Source organism: Chinchilla lanigera, unplaced genomic scaffold (genome assembly GCF_000276665.1).
Source record: "Chinchilla lanigera isolate Chin_1 unplaced genomic scaffold, ChiLan1.0 scaffold00021, whole genome shotgun sequence".
In the NCBI taxonomy this organism is placed as follows: Eukaryota; Metazoa; Chordata; class Mammalia; order Rodentia; family Chinchillidae; genus Chinchilla; species Chinchilla lanigera.
The window spans coordinates 26,711,031-26,731,476 of record NW_004955422.1 but is presented as its reverse complement, the minus strand read 5'-3'; the positions used below and the strand labels follow the sequence as shown (position 1 = coordinate 26,731,476).

Below are 20,446 nucleotides of genomic sequence, written 5' to 3'. Positions count from 1 at the left end.
TGTATCTTTTTAAGTGAAGGCTATAAAAGAGATGCAGACTGTAATCTTTCTTAAAAAAAGAAAAGTATGCCCAAACAGTTACAAAAAAAAGGCTAAGAAGCTAGGGGTGGGACTAGGGATGACCCTATCTATCTATCTATCTATCTATCTATCTAAGGCAGGGTAGTGCTACTTACTCAGGGGTCCCAGAACTCACAATCTTCCTGTCTCAGCTTCCTGATTAGCTGAGGTTACAGTCATGTACCACCTGATTTTTCAGTTTTGTTTCTCTATACTCTTTAAAATGTTTGAAAAAAGATGCTTTATTTTATCATAGGAAAATAACTAATTTATTTTTTGGAAAAAACTAGCTATCCCCATTCAGATAACTTAAGGTAACAGAGCACCCAAAAAAACAAACAAACAAAAAAAGCCAAGGCCACAGAGCCTGAATTTACAAGAAAGGTTTCACAGTGGCCCAGATCAGTCATGTGTAATTGATGGTCCACAGCTGTTGTCTTATAATGATAATGTTTCATAAAATGACAAAATCCATAGTCACTTGCTTAGTGTGGGTGAACTGCTCACTGGAAGTAACAGACATCTTCTCAAGGTGTTTCACAGAAAAGAGAACCTGGTCCTACTGCATTCACTCCAAGGAGTTTTACCACTCCCCCAACCCCACTCAAAGGACAAACCCCACTCCAAAAAGATGATCTACAGGCTCTTTTGCCCACCAAAGAGGTCTATGGACTTGAACCACCTAAGAACCATCTTGGAAGACGGAGTGAAGAGAAAAGAACTTTGAGTACTCTGTCCTTCAAACCAAGGAATCTGGCCAGCTAGGAATAATATTGGTGGATAGAAAGTAGAAACAAGTCAGAGAAGCCAGGTGTGGTGGGGCATGCCTGTAATTCCAGCACTCAGGAGGCTGAGGCAGGAGGATCCTTGCAAATTTGAGACCAGCCTAGGCTACAAAGTGAGCTCAAGGCCAGCCCAAACTGCATAGTGAGACCCTGTCTCAAAAAAAAGAAAGAAAGAAAGAAAGAAAGAGAGAGAGAGAGAAAGAAGTCAGAAAAAGGAATACAAAAGACAGTGGACAGAATTATATGGACAGGGTTGTCCCGCCACATTGACGAGAGCCAGGCAAGATGTTCTGAACCCATTGTACTCATAAAAATGACTGAGCAGGATCGGCCTGCCTAAGCCATGCCACCAGCAGGGGCCTCCACACATGCTGAGCCCTGGACTCTACAACCAGAACCAGCTCCCCCTGAACGGAGACGGCCATCGTGGGCAAGGTGCTCTCCTGCAGCCCAAAAGTGAGGGAGGCTCAGGACTCCCCGACTGTGCTAGAAGTCTGAATGACATTTTTGGAGAAACTACCTAAGAGAGGAGGGAGAAAAACTGGAAAGAACTTTTTATTTACCAGATGTGGGAGCCGGGGAGCAGAAAGGCCCAGGTATCTGTTAGCAGGAGGGAGGCTAATGTTCTGACTCCAAGCATTTTTACAAATGAGGTGAAAACAGACACATGACTTTCGTCTCTCTCTGCCCCACGAAACACCAAAGAGTGAAATAAATACAGCCACCTCCTGCCCTAATTGCCTGAGATCTACAGTTACTGGTCTGGAACAGTTAACTTTATATAAGGCCCAAGAAAGAAAAATCCTAGTAGAATGGACTTCTGAGTTCTGGAAAACTTGCTCCAAAGATCAGAAAAAAGCAGTCTTCCTTCTGTAGATGAACTCTTTAGAAAGTAAAAATCTGTTACTCCTGCTATTATCTTGGTGAGTAATATCAATGTACAGCTGGTACTCCTATTCTTACATACACCCTGCCACTCCCACTTGAGACAGTATCTCACTGTGTAGTTTAGGCTGGTCTTGTTTTTCTAGGCTGGCCTTGAACTCCCTGTGTAGCCCAGGCTGGCCTCGAACTCCTGGCAATCCTCACCCTCAGCCTCCCAAATGTTGGGATTCAGGTATGCGCCACCACACCCAGATATCCACATTCCTTCCTTGTACCACTCCCCAACCCTGCTGATCCACTGGAGCATTTATCACTTCAGTTCTTGCTCTCATCTGTCACCAGAATCTTCAGCAGCCTCCCCTTCCCTTCACTAACAGCCTCCCTGGCCCCTCTGAACCAGTCTGTCCTCCACAGAAGCATTAAAAAGATTTTTTTTTTTTTTTTTTTTAAAGAGGAAAGGTTTATTTGGCCCAAGTTTATAGAAATTTTAGTTTACAATTGGCTGGCTCCAAGGCAGGATGGCATGGCAGAGGGGCATCACCAAGGAGAAACAGTTCTTGGCAGGCAGAAGGCAGCAAAGCAGGAAGAAACAAATGAGAGATCTTTTCTTTTGGTGCGGCGGGAGTGGTTTGAGACAGGGTTTTGCTATGCAATTCAGCCTGGCCTTGAACTGTAGTTATCCTCCTGCCTCAGCCTCCTGAGTGCTGGGATTACAGGCATGCACCATCATACCCCACCCCAGAAGGATCCTTCTAAAACAGTTTAGATTCTGAAGGTTCCATTTCATCTATTAAGACCAAACTCCAACAGCAAGACCCTCACCACCTGGGTCTTCTTTCTCCAGCCGCACCTCTGACCACTTGTACACAGTTCTGCCATCTAGCTGCCCTGGACCACTCCACAGTTCCTGAAACAGCATCCCTTTTCCTGCCTTCTTAGCAGAAGCCCATCCTTCAGCGGCCAGTTGAGATGCTACTTCCCCTATGAGCCCAAGCGGAGGTGGTAACAACACTCATTATTGCTACGTTCACTGCTCACTGCCTGGAGCTAGGCACTATACTGTACCCTGTCCATCAAGAACGTGCCAGCCTTGCAGACCCTCAGGAAACACCACAACCACCTTAGGAAAGTTCTGCTTTTCTGCTGGTTTTCTTGTCACAGCTTTACTGAGATAAAAACCATATATTCTACTCATTTTACAGATGAAGAAACCAAGGCACAGAATGAAGATTATGGACCCCAAATCACACCACTGCTTCCAGTGCCCATCTTTAACCCTTGTACCAATGAGCCTCAGGTCACTCAACACTGGCACTGTTTTCTAATAATCTGCCAGTGTTGCCCTCTCCTCACTATTTCTTTTATAAATTTCTCAAGGGCCACAAGTCTTTCCTAATTTTGAATTACTAGCACCTAGCACAGTATCTGGCACATATGATGAACACCTGACTGAATCAGGTATCATTTAATGATACATATAAAATCCTTTTAAAAAATATATTCAAGGGCTGGGGATATAGCTCAATGGCACAGCACCTGCCTGGCAGGTACAAGGCCCTGAGTTTGATTCCCAGTATAAAAAAAAAGTATATTATAAACAAATGTCCTTTGGGAAGAATTAATGATGCATGTAAGACAGAATAATGTAACATAGACAAAGCACACAATAAATCTGACTCTTGAAAAAGAGCCTTTAGATTAGTGGTTGAGGGCTCATTCTGGGAGGGGCCGGGCAGAGTTGCTCTCTGTGAAGTAACAACCAGCTGGCTGAGGCCTAAAGCCTGGGGGAGAAACACCGTGTAGCAACGATCAGCGGCCTATGTGAGCAGGCTGGGTGTGGGCTGCGGGGACAGGTGTGAGTGGGGCATGCACACAGCCCGAGCAATGGTGGGGGGAAGTCTGGGGGCACAGAAAGGACTCAGAAAGGGCTAATGTGAGAAAGACCAGAAGATCAGGTAAGGAAGGCAGCTGAACTGAACGTGCTTGGGCAGCAGCAGGAAAGATGAAGGGTAACTTCAAACATTTTAGATAAATTGCACAATAAGCAAACACTGCAGAGTTTGTACTATGCCACACGGGCTAAGTTCCAGCACGACTGGTGGTGACTCAGGCTCAGTCCTCAGCAAGCTCCTAGTAAACAATTACAAAATATGGGAGCCAAGTACAGAGGACGCAGACCTGGCCTATCTGCGGAAGGAGACACCTGAGTTTCGAACAGTAGCAGGTGAGGCCCCGCATCCAAGGAAACAGCACATGCAAGGGCAGGCGGCAAGACAGGCTGGTGTGCTGGGGCGCGGGTGGAGACCATAACCAGCTCAACACAGCTAGAAGTGACTGGGAAAGACCCACAAAAGGCTCCTATGGATCCTGGTAAAATTCTGCTTCTTAATCTGGGTGCTAGGACTCGTCATTTTATAAAAACTCCTTTATCTGTACACTAATGATTACTACATTTTTCTGTACGTATGTTATACTTCAATAAAAAGCTACAATCTGAGATCTCAGCAAGTGGGCCAGGGTCAGTAATGGAGGACTTAGGCTACACAATCATCCAAAAAGCACGTACCTTTAGGCTCAGACAAAATATCTGAAATAATGCCTGAAATGGTGCCTGTGTAGGAAAGAGCTAGGATAGCCTGCTGGCCTAGCCAGAAGGAACTGTGCCAAGAGTTTTACAAAAAAATGATTCAATTTACCATTGTCTGCGCATGTGGCCCAGATGCTCAGGCAGTTAGGTTTTCTGAACAAGGCCTGGCCTGCAGCCTGATCACAGGAATAATGTATAAAGATAAATCAGTCAAGTGGGTGTGTGCACTGGCTATAGTATCAGGGAATGTCATTACCCATTACCTACCCAAACTAGCTCTGAATGTTTTCCTACTTTCTGTTTATGCCAGGGTGGGGACCAAAACAAGCCTGGGCAAGCCCTGTGGTACTGTTCTGCTTCCAGGGACGGCACCTTGATCTGGGCCTGGGTGGGTGGCACAGCTGCAGGGCAGAACAAGAATGCAGACCAGGCGGGGGCGTGGGGACGGGTTCAGGATACGAACTTTAAAGAAGTGAGCAGTGGATGAGACCGGGTCACAGACAGTGACCTAGCCCCAACGCAGACAGTGAAACAGACTGAAACGTGGTCAAAAGGGCTGAGTTCCCAAAGGACTAACAAAGGAGCAGATTGCACCAGGGACTGTGACAACAAGCAAGACTGCCCAGGAAGACGAGGTGATGCTGGGGCAGGACCCGGCATACTATATCCCATGTCAAGTACGCTCTCTAGCAGGCCAGGCCCTCCCTCTCAGTGTGGTCCATCCACAGCAGTACTGTACTGTATGACTGCCACTCTTGCGTGTGGGGGCGGGGGGAGGGTACTGGGCATTGAACCCAGGGCCTTCACACTGAGCTACATCCCCAGCCCTTTGAAACAAGGTATTGTTAAGTTGCCCAAGTTGGGCTCCAACAGGTCTCCAACCTCAGCCTACCAGAGTGCTCGGATTATATGCCTGTGCCACCAAACCCAGCTAGCGCTCCACATGTCGTAAGTCATTTAGTCCTTTTTAACTATTATTATTCCCCTCTTACAGATCAGGAAACTAAAGGACAGAGTTGTTTGCCCAAGATCACAAAGTGAGTGAATGACAAATATTAGGATCTGAGCCCAGACAGTCTCACTCCAAATCCCACACTCCTTAAATCCATAATTGTGTCACTCTCTGAACTCTGGATTATGTCTGACCCATAAAAATCACAATAAGCAGAGCAACTACTTTTCAAGTGGGCTCTAAGGAAGCATGCTAAGCACTTTGTATTTCTCATGTATTGTTCCATTATCTCTAGGAGGAAGATAGCTCTGTGATCAAACAGAGGCTCTTGAATAAGTGGGCTTTGAAGCTGGGTAGGTCTGACACAGGCCAGTGTCTCTCTTGGGTCCTTGACTATGACTCTATGACTCTCCACTATAGGGCTTTCCCCAACTTCCTCCAAGGCTGGGCTACAGGAAGAGAACTTCTCATGGTAACCTTTGCCCTGACCTCAGCCAGGGAGATCCCACTGATCCCGGGGAATCTTTCAAAATGAACAACACTATTAAGAGTAAGCACCATCACTTACTGAGCACTTAGTACATGCCCCTACCAGCCACTGCCTCATTCTTTCATTACATTCAGTTTTTCAGACAGAGGCTGTTTTGAGCCTCATACTATAGATGAGGCCCAGAACTGTTAAGTGACTTGCCTTCGATAGAGCCAGAAAAGAGTAGAGATGGGATCAGCTACCAGATCTAACATCAGAGCAGCCTGTGAACTTTATCAACCTTGATGGCCTTCTCATAGTACCTCCTGGTCCATCTTTTTCTTTGGCAAGCAAATTCCATCACATGGGTCATGTGTGTGTGCCATTACTGACTCTTTTGGTAAAATAAGGGAAGTTGGAAGGATTCTTAGGTGCCAAAATTCAAGAATTTCTAGTTTGGAATATTTCACTGCTGACAAACACCAACAGTGAACATGCAGGAACACCTATTAACATGTTTTCCTTTTTAATGCCTAATGAAGACTACTTTACAGAGATGGAGTATTTTAATTAGCCCACTGAAAGGCAGAGAGAATATTGCTGACCAAAACAACAGATTTCAAAATGAAACCCATGCTGTTCCAACTCAACTCACATTAACTCTGCATACAGACCTGTGTTTCCCACCAACACTACCACATGGACATCAAATGCAATGGCCGAGGCCTGGGCCTGCCCTGAGTTGTTCCGTGTCTCAGGCAACCATGGACTGCTGCAAACGAAGCTCAGGCAGAGCAAATGAAGTCAAAGCCACAGAGCAAACGAGCCCATTCCTTTCCGTGGGGCACCCGCTCCATGGAAGTCTAGGGATTTCTAATCTTTCAAGTTAGCTTCTTTTTAATTATGTGCTCACTGAAGAAACTTTGGTTAAAAAAAAAAAAAAAAAAAACAGATATAAGAAGGAAATAAAAACCACCCAAGAAGGTTGGGCATGGTGGCACATGCCTGTAAACCCAGCACTTCAGAGGCTGAGGCAGGAGGATCCCTGTGAGTTCAAGGCCAGCCTGGACTACACAGTGAAATCCTGTCTCAAAAAGATCACCCAAGAACTTATTTCAGAGACAAGCACTACTTTTGGGATCTATTTTCTATTTTCATTGTGTTAACATAGTTGAGATTAATTAAAAAACATGATGTGGTAGTCTACTGTAAAAAACCGTAAATATTCTTGCATAATTTATAATTATTTAAAAATAGCCACTACATGGCTAAAACAACTGCATTTTATCTAATCATTCCCTTGTCTGTTCTGAAGTATTTTCTAATTTTTACAGTCATAAATAATTTTGCAATTAATGACTTTGCTCCATAAAACTTTATCTGCATTTCTGTATTAGGAGAAGTTCTCAAAACAGAATTAATAAATCAAAGTACGTTTTAAGACTACTGCCAAACTACCTCCAAAGAGGGCTGTACACTTTTGTGAGTCAATCTGTCACATGGGAGAATGCCTGTTTGACAGAATCACTGCCAAAACTGAGAACTGTCTTCTAAAATATTTGCCAGGGGTAACCCACTCGGGCCCCCCTTCTGTCCCTCTCTTGGACAGAAGCTTTCTTTCCCTCAATAAATATATTCTGCTCTTAACCTCTGTTGTTCCTAAAATTCATTCTTTGATTTTAGAGAACAGGAACTCGTCCCAGGTATCATTCAGGTTGGGAGTTTTTATTTTCCTGCATCATTTTGGAGTTTCCCACTGAGATCCTTGGACGGAGACACGGGAAACTCACAGTTAAGGCCACTTACTCCTCTCAGTTGCATCATTAAGCATTGGAAGATGTTTGATCCTTATACGCTGAAAAAGAGCCATTTAATATTTTTCTGCTTGTGTGAGTGGCCTACCTATCCCTTAGAGCCAAAATGGAATGCAGAGATTTAAAGCTGTACGCCTACCCAAGATGAAAACGCCTGCTGTCTATCTAGGGACTTTAGATAGTCCCTCTGAAGAGTATCTCTGACTGCCAGTCAACAACTATGACCCCTTTCAGCCTGAAGAAGTCAGAGCGGTCATTGCCTGTTACTCCCTCACAGCAGTTCGGGTTACTTCTTCAAAGTGGGGAATGTTATAGGCAGCTGAGTTAGACAGAAATATTATATGCAGTCAGACAGGGCCAGGCCCTCGAAAGAGCCAGTATGGAAAACAAGATACCTTACAAATGGAAAGGTGGTACTTGCTTCGGGCCACATCTCAAGACCAAAGACTAAACAAATACACCCACATACCTCCCTAGGGATGCACATCAGGGATTGATATTCTAAATAGGTAGCAAGCACCTTAAAGAGTCCTTGACCCAACCCCTTACAGGAAAAGCCCCTGTTCTGTATTCATGCCCCCTGGCTACATGACTCACTTCCCCATTTGACCCCAATTTAATCCATTTTACCTGAACAATTCTTATTGGCTAACCATAGTTTTGTCCATTTTTCCCCTACCTTGGACCCGCCTCACCTTGTGGTTTTGCTCTATAAAGGTCCCTAGAAAAGACAGAGTCTTGGGTAGCCCACTCGGGCCCCCCTTCTGTTCCTCTCTTGGACAGAAGCTTTCTTTCCCTCAATAAATATATTCTGCTCTTTAAAAAAAAAAAAAAAAAGAAAAAAAAAAAAAATAAAAAGTAAAATATTTCAATTTCAAAAGCTCTGCCTCTCAAATTTTAAAATCACTTCTGGCCTGGGCATAACTCAGGTAGAGTAGTTTAGCATGCCTAAATTTAATCCTTAGCACCACAAGAGAAAAAAGTCACTTATTTATTCAGTTTGCTTTCTATTAAATTTGGAGCTGAATATTTTTCAGGAATTTTTGACACATCTGTCTGCTTTCTCATGTGACATTTCCCAAATGTTTCCTATTAAAATACTGAATTATCTGTTTATCAGTTTTTAAAAATATCTAATTATACAGCACAAATGCAGAGCTATGATTTGCTGAATTTACAGCTAATTTTACTGTATACTACACTATTAGTAGGGATTACTAATATACTCAGAGTCAGAGTGGCTCAGAGATCCCACCAAAATAGAGCTCTTCAAGAATTTTAACAGATTAGGAACGTTGTTTGTGATAGTCTCTATTTATAGTAGCCAACAATGGAAAACAGCTTAGATGTCCAGCAGAAGGGAAGTGCTGGGACTCCAGGACAAACTCACATGAGAAATGAAGGCAGAGGTGGGGCGGGGTAAGGAAAGACGTTTAGCTAAAATTAAATTTAGCTGGGTATGGTGGCACATGCCTAGAATGCTAGCACTCATGAGGCTGAGGCAGGAAGATTGCCATGAATTGGAGGCCAGCCTGGACTACATAGCAAGATACTGTCTTTAAAAAAAATTATTTTTTCTCTGTAGAACCAAAAACAAAGGGGCTTTGAAAGCGATCCACGTAAATTATTCATATATTTTTCACCAAAACAAAACCTTTCCATTGACTTAAAGGGCAATAGAAATATTTTCTTAAAAACTAGGACTCTTGTTGGGTGTGGTGGTGTTCACCTGCAGTCCTAGCATTCTAGGAGGCTAAAGCAGGAGGATCCCAAGTTTGAGCCCAGCCAGAGCAACTTAGTGAGACCCTGTCTCAAAGCTAAAAATATATAGAGGGTCAGGGATGTAGCTCGGTGTGAAGGCCTTGGGTTCAAGCCCTAGTACCGCAAAAAATGGACACTTTTTACATTTTTTTGTGTGAGAGTCCTTGCATGCACTTTCACAGAGCATGTCTTCAGTCTATTTTTGCACTCAGCTCTTTAAAAGGTCACCCAAAAGTGGTAGTGAATAAGCACCTGCAGTCTTAAAGAGAAGGATCCCTTAAACCAGGAATTCAAGGGCAGCCTGGGCCACACAGTGAGACTCCCATCTCAAGAACAAAACAATTGGGAGGCTGAGGTAGGAGGATTGCCCTGAGTTCATGTAGTCAGCCCTGAGCTATGTAGTCAGCCTGGGCTACATAGTGAGTTCAAGGCCAGCCTGAACTACCCAGTGAAACTCTGTCTCAAAACAAAACAAAACAAAACAAAACAAAACAAAACAAAACAAAACAAAACAGAACATCTAAACATGACATTTCCAAAGGCAAGTGTTCAGTCCCTTCTGCCAGGATGTAACATATATTCATTTCTTATTTTAATGGACACCAGACCCCTGATAAATGACAGTCTGACACTCTGGAGTCAGGCACTGAAGCAAGGAATATTCACAGACATTATAAGTCTTCACTATTTCAGAGCCATTACTGGCAAAATGACTACAACCATCAGAATAAGGGAATTCAGTTTATGTGATCCCTAGTCATTTTGCTGGGCATGGTGGTGCACGCCTGTACTCCCAGGACTCAGGTAAGACAGGAGGATCGCTGTGAGTTCAAGACCAGCCTGGACTACATAGTGTGTTCAAGGCCAGCCTACATTACACAGCAAGACCCTATCTCAAGCCAAAAACAAAACAAAACAAACCTAGTCTTTTAAAGTAATCTGATAGTAAGTTAAACTAAAGGTTTATAGCAGTGCTGGTTAGAGACTTGAGTGCCAAACTGCAACCTAAAACCCACTTATTTACCAGAAAGTTCCAACACTGCAATTCAACCTGACTGCTGAGGTTTAATTTAGAAAAAACAACTCTACATTGACACCTTTTATCTTAAAAGAAAAACACAGTAATGTGTGCCATAGTGACCACCACTAATCTCTAGAAAGACCACCCATAACCAATTCAGGAGAAACAACAAGGTCTAAGCTGTATTCATGTGCCACCCTAGAAAATGTGAGAAGTCTTACTACTCCAAGTAGCACGACTTTTCACTCATTTCCTGATATGAATTTTGGCAACAGTGTACAGAAATAAAAACTCTTACAATCTTCTTGGAGTATAAATTTAGCAAAAATTTCAGAAATCCTAAAAAAGACATTCTTAGTAGCACAATAACTATTCCTAGGGCTATAAAAATTATTGTACATTAGAAAGCTAATTATAGTATTAAGTAGCTAAAAACCAGAAAATCACCTATATAGCTAATGGTGTAAGTTGATTAAAGATTTTTTATACATTCATAAAATGGAGTAAGAGGCAGCCATATATGATAGATTGTACTATCATATATGATAGTACATATATGTACTATCATATATGATATATGATAGATATCATATATATATCATATATATATATATCATATATCATATACTCTCGACCCTTCCCTATGTCTGGGCCTTTTGCCATGTAACTTTACAGGGCCTTCTCATCTTCTCACCACGGAAAAGACAGAAATCTCCTCTCCTAGGCTCCACCATATGTAATGCTTTGATCAATGGCGTGTTAGCACATGTGCTGCAATCAGACCCTCAAACAGCACAGGCCTGACTAGGCTTCTCACCGTTGTGCCCTTGCCGCTGCTACAAGAACCTGCTTACATCAGCCCCCTCATCCAAAAGGACGCCAGAAATGTGGAGCAGGCTCAGTCTAGGTTATTCAACTCCAGCCAGCCCTCGATGAATGAATGTGCCCTAGTAAAACCAGTTAACTGACTACCCATGACCAACCGGATCAGCTCACCCCTAGCTGACTTACTGGTACGGGCTAAGTAAAGGCTTGCTGCTGGCTTAAGTCATTCAGTTTTGGTGTAGTTTGTTAAATAACATGGCGGCAGGGGATAGGGAGGGGGAGACTAACTAATTGATACAAGGTCTCAAAGTCTGGAAGGAAAATGGTGGTATGGTGGAGGATTCCGGAAATATATAACCCAAATGCTACTGGAGGGACTTTCAGTTAAAGTGGTAGACTGATGACATGTGTTTATCATCTCTCCCTACAGAGACCTCACTGAAATGACAATGAGGGAATAAAACTCGTATTATAAAGAAGACAGGATGAGATTATAGCAAAAAATATTTTAACAGTGGAAAACCTAAAGGCAATGAAAGAGATAAAAGACAGCAATATGAAAGTAATTACAGTTAAGTGGCCTTCCAAAGGGATATTTTTTTGTTTGTTTGTTTGTTTTCCAGTACCGGGAATCGAACTCACGACCTTACGCTTGCCAGGCAGGCACTGTGCCGCTGAGCTAAATCCCCAGCCCCTCAAAGGAATATTAATAAAAATCAGGCCCACTTACCCTACATAACCTAGGAGAAATTCAGCATCTGCAGGTGTTAGGTACTATGAAAGGTAGGGATAAGACAGAGACAGGAAATCAGTATTCAGAGTGCCGGTGAGTGGTAGAGTGCCTGCTTTGGCATGCTAGAAGACCTGGGGTTCAGTCAATCCCCAGCACCAAAAAGAAAACAAAAACTGAAAGTTTGTGCACAGATCAGTGAGAACCATAGGTTTTATCCCAGTGATGGGCACCCAAGTGAGTACACATACCCCAGCCCTGGGTATTACACGGACAAGAGACCACAGTTCCAGAGAAAGGTAACTAAAGAAGAAAGATCTAGGGAGACAAAGCACAGTAACACGCTGTCAAGTATGAGCTGAAAAGTACTAAGATCAGTGAAAGTCTACAGATTGAAATCAGCCACCCCACCTCTGCTCCTCCTAGGTGAGAAACTGGAGGACTCCTCTTTGGAAATACAGAATAGTTTCAGAGAAAACCTAGTGATACTGACATTTAGGGATGCCTCCAACAAACAAGGCCAAACCACTACCTGATCTCTGACAGTGAGAATGATCCACCAACAAGCTGTGCCCCCACACAATCTCCAGATGACATCTTAGTGTCTCATTCCTCAATATAAACAGACAGCCAGGATCCCCACACCTAGGAGAAAACCCTCCATGTGAAAGGGATCACAAAAGGACCAGAAAGACAGAAGAGACTGTGCTCGGAACAGACAGAAACTAAATGTGAGCTGGGAGCATACCTGTAATCCCAGCTACTAGTGAGGGTGAAGGAGAGATCAAAAATTCAAGCCTGCCTGGGCAATTTAGCAAGACCTTGTCTCAGCATCAAATAAAAAAAGGCCTAGGTAAAGCTCAGTGGCAGATCACATGACTAGCATATAAAAGGCCTTGGGTTCAATAAATTAATTAATTAATTAATTTACACTGAAGAAATTGAAACTATAAATAAGGAAATATCTCAGAAAGAAGGAAAAATTCGCTAAAAAGGTAGAAAAAGTCAGGCTGTCGTGAGTTCGATTCCTGGTACCGGAAGAAAAAAGAAAATAAATAAATAAACAAACTCTTCTTTAAAAAAAAAAAAAAAAAAAAAAAGGCTGGGGATTTAACTCAGTGGCACAGCGCCTGCCTGGCAAGCGCAAGGTCATGAGCTCAATTCCCGGTACCAGAAAAAAAAAAAAAAAAAAAAATTGGGGGCTGGGGATTTAGCTCAGCAGCAAAGCGCCTGCCTGGCAAGTGCAAGGTCGTGAGTTTGGTTCCCGGTACCGGAAAAAAACCAAAAACCAAACCAAAAAAAAAAAAAAGAAAAAGTCAGGCTGGATGGTGGCGCACACCTGTAATCCCAGTACTTGGAAGGTTGAGGCAGAAGGATCGTCTCAGGTCCTCAAGTTTCAGGCCAACCTGGGCTACACAGTAAGTTAAAGGCCTGCTTAGAATGCATAGCAAGACCTTGTTTTAAAAAAAAGGTGGAAAAAAATCAATAACATATAAAATAATGCGTATTTGCTTTGATCAAGCCAGAAAGCCCAATATTCAAAATAAAAGGATAGAGAAAACAGTAGAAAGAATTTAAAATATAGGACAGGAGCACCTTCTAGAACTATAGGACCTTTGTTTTTCCATAATGGAAAGACCAAGTATCCAACATAACAAGTGAAAAAATACCTATGCCAAAACATAGCATGAAATTTCAAAACACCAAGGATAAAAGAAAATTATAAATCTTTCATAAAGAAAAACTGGATTATAATGTAATGCCAAAGAAAAATCAGGTTATAGTGTAATGCCATCAAACTGCCCAACAGCAAGCAAGATGTAAGAAGAGAGTGGAACATCTCTACAATTGTGAAGGAAAAGTCTGAAATTCTTACCCCACCCAACTATTAATTTGGTGTTACATTAGAACAAAGATATTTTCCAGACACAGAGTGACTGAAACATCTATCCCACAACCCTTTCCTAGAAAACTATTAGAAGAAGGAAAACAGAAGAGAAAAACAATAAAAGAAAGAATATAGAAGAGACACAGCATAGGTGAATTATGAAGGGAAGTTCCAGTACCACTTTGCACTAGGAGAGGTAATAATCAAGACAGAAAAGAGACCATGTTACAGGGCTCTAGAAAAATAATGAAACTGATAAACTACTTGATGTATTTAAGTACTGTTGAAAAAATAATATTTGAGAGATCTGGTAGAATGAGAAAAAAACTCTGGTACAAAATAAAACCTAAGCAAAAAACAAAACAAAACTAAATAAGCACCAAAAGATAATCATAATCTCCCAAATTAAAGGTTGTGTAAAAAGGAAATAGGAATCATAGTTACTACTCTGCCCAGCAGGTAATAATACACAAAGTATCATAAAATATAGGTCCTGGCTACACATTTTATTTAAAACTTATTTTTTATTTTTTCTTTGTGCTAGGGATTGAACTGAGGGCCTTGTACATGTTAAGCACACACTCTATCACTAGGCTACACCCCTACACTGACTGTTGACTTAATCAAAACTGTGCTATAACTACTGCAGGAAAATTGGGCAAAGTGGAAGTAAGACAATGGTATAAAAGAGCTAAATCTTAATTTCCCACAATAGGAATGTAATACCTAAAATGTGTTACTCATGAGACAGCACTGTAAGTTATTATTCAGAAATACAAAGTAAGTACGAGCAAAAGCCAGAAAGTAGTTGCTTCCAAGAAGCTAAACTCTAGGGATAAGAGAGCTGCAGAAGACTGCTATTCTTGGTATAAAGCTTTTAGAACTTTTTAAAGTAACTCTTTGAAGAAGAGATTTTCAGAACATTTTATTCCCTCTTCCCTCCACCTCCCCCCTGCTTTTCTACTTTGTCCTATAATAATCTTGTATTATTTGTATAATTTTAAAAGATATTAAATGCTGCCCTTTTTTTTTTTTTTAATAAGCCACAGTGTAAATTATAAAACCCTGAACAAATCAGGGACTGAGCTTTGTATAGTTTCCTTCAGGGCCTTACCTTTTATCGTGGCCAAAATGAAGAAAGCAATAAGGGTGTTGTTGATGGCGCAGGTAGACTTGGCAACACAAGACAAGACCGTGTAGGGGTTTAAGAGATAGCTGGGGAAGAACACACATATTCAGCATTAGTAATTCTGGCCAGTGGACCAGGGAGTCCTAGCCACCACAGCTAGGAAGTTCAAGAGATTTTCTAAAAACATACACAGGGCCTGGGGATATAGCTCAGCGGCACAAGCACCTGCCTGGCAAGCACAAGGTCCTGAGTTCAATTCTTGGTACAAAAAAAAAAGTGTACTTGAAGGAAGGCAACTTCTTAGAAATGTGCTGTCTCTAGTAAAATGGAATGGAGCAGGGTTTGGGTGTCAGTAAGTAAAAGGTACTGAACATTACTGTGTGGTAAAGGGGAAATCACCATATTTAATCCTCACAGAGTGTGTTAACTTTCCAATTTTACAGAAGAGAAAACTGAGACTCAGTGGCTAGGTAATCTGCCCAAGGTTTCACAGCTAATAAATACTTTCAAAAGCAGGTCTCTCTTGCTCTACAGCCAATGTCCTGCCACCTACTTAGCCCTTTTGGTAGTCAAACAGTATCCACTGAGACAGAACCTGTGGGCAGAGTAAGTATGCACTGAATTCAACAAGCCAGTTGCCATGGGACATCTGGACCTTCCACTGGGAAGGAGTTAGGCCAGAACATCCAGGCACTCCGAGGTGGGGAAGAATGGGCTGGGAAAATGAATCTGAAGTGCTTGTGAGCTGGGAAATCTTACACAGTCTCAATGGATTGTTTTATTTCTATCCTGTTTCTACAAATGATTTGTTGCAGCTATAATGAGAATAGATAACAAAAACAGTAGTAAGGTAAAAACAGCAACAACCAAAACCTGGGAAAAAATAAATAAAAGGAGAAAGTAAAAGGAAAGGAAAGAAGACCAAACGGATCTTCTTCAGCACAATAATAAACAGCTTCAAATCCAGCTGAGTTTCATGCCAGACCAAGTAAAAGGGAAGCCAGTTACATAATTTTGATTACTATATAGGAAGAAACATACCAGTGTCTTAGGAAGAGATTATAATTATTGTTCATAAATAAAGGTTTTAAATCCAGTACCTTCCAGGACTGTAGGATTAGCAGTTCTAAAGCCAAAGGCCTAGAAAATTGTTGGTTTTTTTTCCCAGCAATTATAAATAAGCTTATTACACAATCTTTAAAGAAATGACTGTGGCTATTACAAAACTATTGCCAGTAACTGGGGAGGGTAGCACACTTGTAACCCTAACACTCTTGGAGGCTGAGGCAGGAGGGATCACAGTTTGAGCCCAGCCTGAGCAACTCAGTAAGAACCTGTCTTGAAATAACAAAAAAAATTTTTTGAAGGGCTGGGAATTACCTCAGTGTGAAGGCCCTGTGTTCAATTCCCAGTACAAAAACAAAAACAAAACAAAAACAAAAAACCCTACTACAGGAGACAGGAGTCCAGAAAAACTCATGTTGCTAAACCTCTGGTTCTATTAAGGTAAGGTAGTTCTCCTCTATATTTCCAAACACACAGATACGAATGGACACTCCTAAACTGTTCAGTGGGAGGAAAACCAAGGCATTTTTAAATAGGTACTATTCAGAAAGACATGAACCTGGAATAGTGAATAGGAAATTCACATACCAGGCAGTGAGTTGCATAAACTCTTTATAAGGCCTCTTCTAATTCTGACGAGTTCTAAGGGTATGTTTTTCCATGAGGAAATGTGTCTGTTTTGCTTACTATGTATCCCTAGAAACCAGCACATTATTAATATTCAATGACTGTTAATTAACTATTGTGAAGAATAATTCACATTTGCCTACTTCAGGGATACAAATGGAAATAACCTGAAAGAATTAAACTTACTGGCAGCACTGGGTACTCCTAAAGAATTTTTTCACAGTGCCTAAATAACATCCGTACTTCCACACCGGTCACCCAACTGGGTTAAGTATACTTGTCATTTTATTTTCAGTTTTCTAAACTACAAATGGGGGGTTAGATTGTACATAAAACATTGAAACTGCTTAAAACAAGAGCCACATAAAGATCAGAATTTTATTCATTCCATATATCACCACTGAAGAACTTTTCTTTTCTTAAAGAAATACTAGTTACAATGTGAGGCATGGTAGTGCACGCCTGTAATCCCAGCACTGGAGAGGCTGAGGCAGGAGGACTGCTGCAAGTTCAAGGCCAGCCTGGGCTACATAGTGAGTTCAAGGCTGGTCTGAACTACACAGTGAGACCCTGTCTCAAAAAAACAAATACTAGTTACAAGTAGGTTTCAACCCAATGCAGCACCAAGTCAGAAAGCATTTGTGAAGGGTTTGATTGTGCACGTCCCTGTGTGAGTCTTTGTCCCAACAGAGACAGAATGGCTCTGTCTCTCGTGCTGGCCAAACCCCAGTTGCGCAACAGAACCACAGCAAATACTTAATGACTAAGATCGCAAAGCTCCCAAAATACAGCAAACAACACAGGAAAGTTACATCAGATTTTCCTTGTACTTGTCAGCCCTGAAGCCTGATTTGTCAGAGAATACTTACAAGAGGGCCACTTTCAGAGGGATGTACCGCATTTCCATAGGGGTTCGGATGAGTTCAGCCACATCTGGGGCATACTGATCCAGTTCTAGGAGGAGCTTCTGCTTCTTAAACTGGAAAAAAAAAATGGCAGAATACATGAATATGATTTCCTACTGTTTTCAGGATGAGGCGAAAGTCCCTGCCATGACCTACACAGTCCTGGCTGGCTTGGCTCTGCTTCTTCAGCTCATCTCGTACTTGCACCCCCACCTCCACTTTCTGAGTTCCGGCACCACGAATACACCAGCTCCTCCTGCTCCCAAGCCTTTGCACATGACCGCTTCTCTCTCCATGCTTAATGCCCACACAGACTTTAGAGCTCATCACTTCCTCAGGAAGGCGCACTCTTCCTCCTGGCCTCCACCTAGGCAAAACTCCCTTATTATGCATAGTCTTTCATAGCGCTGTCCATGTTATAACTTTTCATTTATTTAGGCAACTAATGCCTGGTATCTTCCTTAACCTACAAATTCCATAAGGGTAGGAACCATATTTTTGCTCACCATGAATGCCTAACACCTGGCACAGCAAACAAGCAATAAAGATCTGTTGCCAGGCGTGGTGGCACCCGCCTATAATTGCACCACTCCAGAGGCTGAGGCAGGAAGATCAGTGTGAGTCTGAGGCCAACCTTGGCTACAAAGTGAAACCCTGACTCAAAAAACTAAAAAGAAGATCTGCCGAGAGGCTGAGTGAATGACTGAGTTGCAAACCAGTTCTCAGCCACTCTTCAGTTATTGTCAGTGGCCTAAGGGCTCAAAAATTCTATCACCTAAATAGAATGATCTCAAATGTCATAGTATCTTAGGTTCCTTCTGCTTTATTCTCCTGCGTCAAGTCTTTCATTTCCTCAGAGGAGGTGTGAAATGGTCATGATAAAGAGAAAGCGGAGAGCTGGGTGTGGTTGTGGAGAGTTGAAATGCAATAGGGTAGGGGTAGAAAGCTCCCGTCTTCCCCTGGATGTGTCCCAACAAGTTTATGGGTGTGTTCCAGAATGAAGAACAGGTAGGCAACCTTATAAGCAAACACTGGTCAGAATACAGATGGAAAAAGCCCCTGAATCCTAAACGGTAGCTCCGCTGATTTAATGATCAAAGAATATTTAGATAGCATAAAATCAAGTCTGCTTTTACTATTACAGTATTTCAGAGAAGCCAAAGTACCAAGTGCTTAACTATGTGTATGATTAAAGATTTAGTGATGAAATAAGCAGATCACAATAGACTATATACTGCATTATACCATTTTCATAAAGTTAAAAGTATGTAAAATAGCTGGGTGCAGTGGTGCACACCTAAGACCCTAGCACTCTGGAAGGCTGAGGCAGGAGGATGCTAAGTTCAAGCCCAGCCTAGGCAACTTAGTGACTGTCTCAAAATTTAAAAAAAAAAAAAATGTCTAGGGAGGTAGCTCAGTGCAAAAGCCTTAGGTTCAATCCCTAGTAACACACACACACACACACACACACACACACACAAAAGGTCAAGAGGTCATCAATAGGAATACAAGTAGACCCAGCTTGCTTGCATAGGTTTAGGCAGAGGCTTACTCAGAAACCTGAAATAAACTTCAAAAACTTCCCTTTGACCATCTGTCTGTTCTCACAGTTGGCAGAGTCCAAGTTAAGTAGCGAAGATAATCATCAGGAAGATTTACAGTGCTAGAGCTGAGGTTGTTTAATTAAAAAGATAAAATATATCCTAAGGTGCTTTATCAGAACAGGGAGCTAAGAGCCAGGCGTGGTGGCGCACGCCTATAATCCCAGCACTTGGGAGGCTGAGGCAGGAGGATCGTTGCAACTTTGAGGCCAGCCTGGGCTATAAAGACTCTGTCTCAAAAAGCAAAAAAAATCCAAAAAAACCAAAAAGAACAAAACAGGGACGTGGATCTGCCCTCAAAGCACTTAGTGAGCCACAGCAGTGGTAGAGAAAGGAGGCCCACTAGCTAAGAGTTCAGCTGCAAGGTCACCAGGAAGGGCACGAGGCACAAAGAAGGCCATTAAAAGGAAATAGGGATTTCCTCTAGGGCAGCAGAACTACAAGTGGGACTACACACCCCTTCTCCAGACCGGAAGCCAGCTAGCAGAGCTTCACTGAGAGGGAAGCTACCAGAATGTGTTGGTCCTAGACAAAGAGGACCCTGGGTCTGCAGTGGAAGGAAAAGACTGTGGCTACAATCTTCTCAAACACAGTACTTCAAACCAGAAAGCCCTTCTGACAGGGGAGTCGCCCCGAAGGAGAGGCAGGTGAGTAGCCCCCACATCCTCTATTCCCTTCCTTCTGGTCTCCCTCGATCTCATCAGCACGGTCACCATTAGGGCCGGCCTTACAGGACCAATATCAGCCCTTTAGCATAGATAAAACCTGTTGTAAAAATCCCCAGTGCATCTGACTAGAGACAAGAATGTGGCTAACACTGAGTTCCAAACAGGAGGCACCACCCTTAGCAAAGAACAGACTAGACTAATGCTGCTTTTGTGAGACAGATGTAAACTGTCATGATGCTCAATTGGTCATCATCCCTCAGTGTTCATTCTGCACAGGCTGACGAGAGCAACAAGAGGCGAAGCCCCCTTAGCACCACAGTTTTCAGGGATGCATTTGGGTGCAGACATAGCTTCATTACCAAGGATGAAAAGTCTCATAAGCTGGGCATGGTGTACACCTATAATCCCAGCACTCAGGAGGCTGAGGCAGGAGGATCGCCATGAGTTTGAGGTCAGCTTGGACTACATAGCAAAACCATGACTCTAAAAACATCCCAAAAGCTGGCAAAACTAAAATGCTTCCAAGACTATGATATGATCCCTTCTGACAAAGTGGAGATTTTTAGAGGAAGACATATGCCGATGTTCTAAATCAGCTGTAGTACAACAGTAGCACCAAAAGCTGCCCTTTAGAGAGTTAATTTTTTTTTTTTTTTTTTTTTTTTTTTTTGAGA

The 20,446-nt window shown here is 42.4% G+C and overlaps 1 protein-coding gene across 1 annotated transcript in view; it reads right to left on the bottom strand.

Moving 5' to 3' along the window:
• Window positions 1-20,446, bottom strand: part of Pigu (phosphatidylinositol glycan anchor biosynthesis, class U) — an 89,202-nt gene that overhangs the window by 42,785 nt on the left and 25,971 nt on the right. The window contains exons 5-6 of the mRNA XM_005384827.2: window positions 17,468-17,577; window positions 14,892-14,992 (exon numbers count right to left, since the gene is read on the bottom strand). Of these exons, the coding sequence (XP_005384884.1) occupies window positions 14,892-14,992; window positions 17,468-17,577 (211 nt within the window). The remainder of the gene's footprint in view (window positions 1-14,891; window positions 14,993-17,467; window positions 17,578-20,446) is intronic.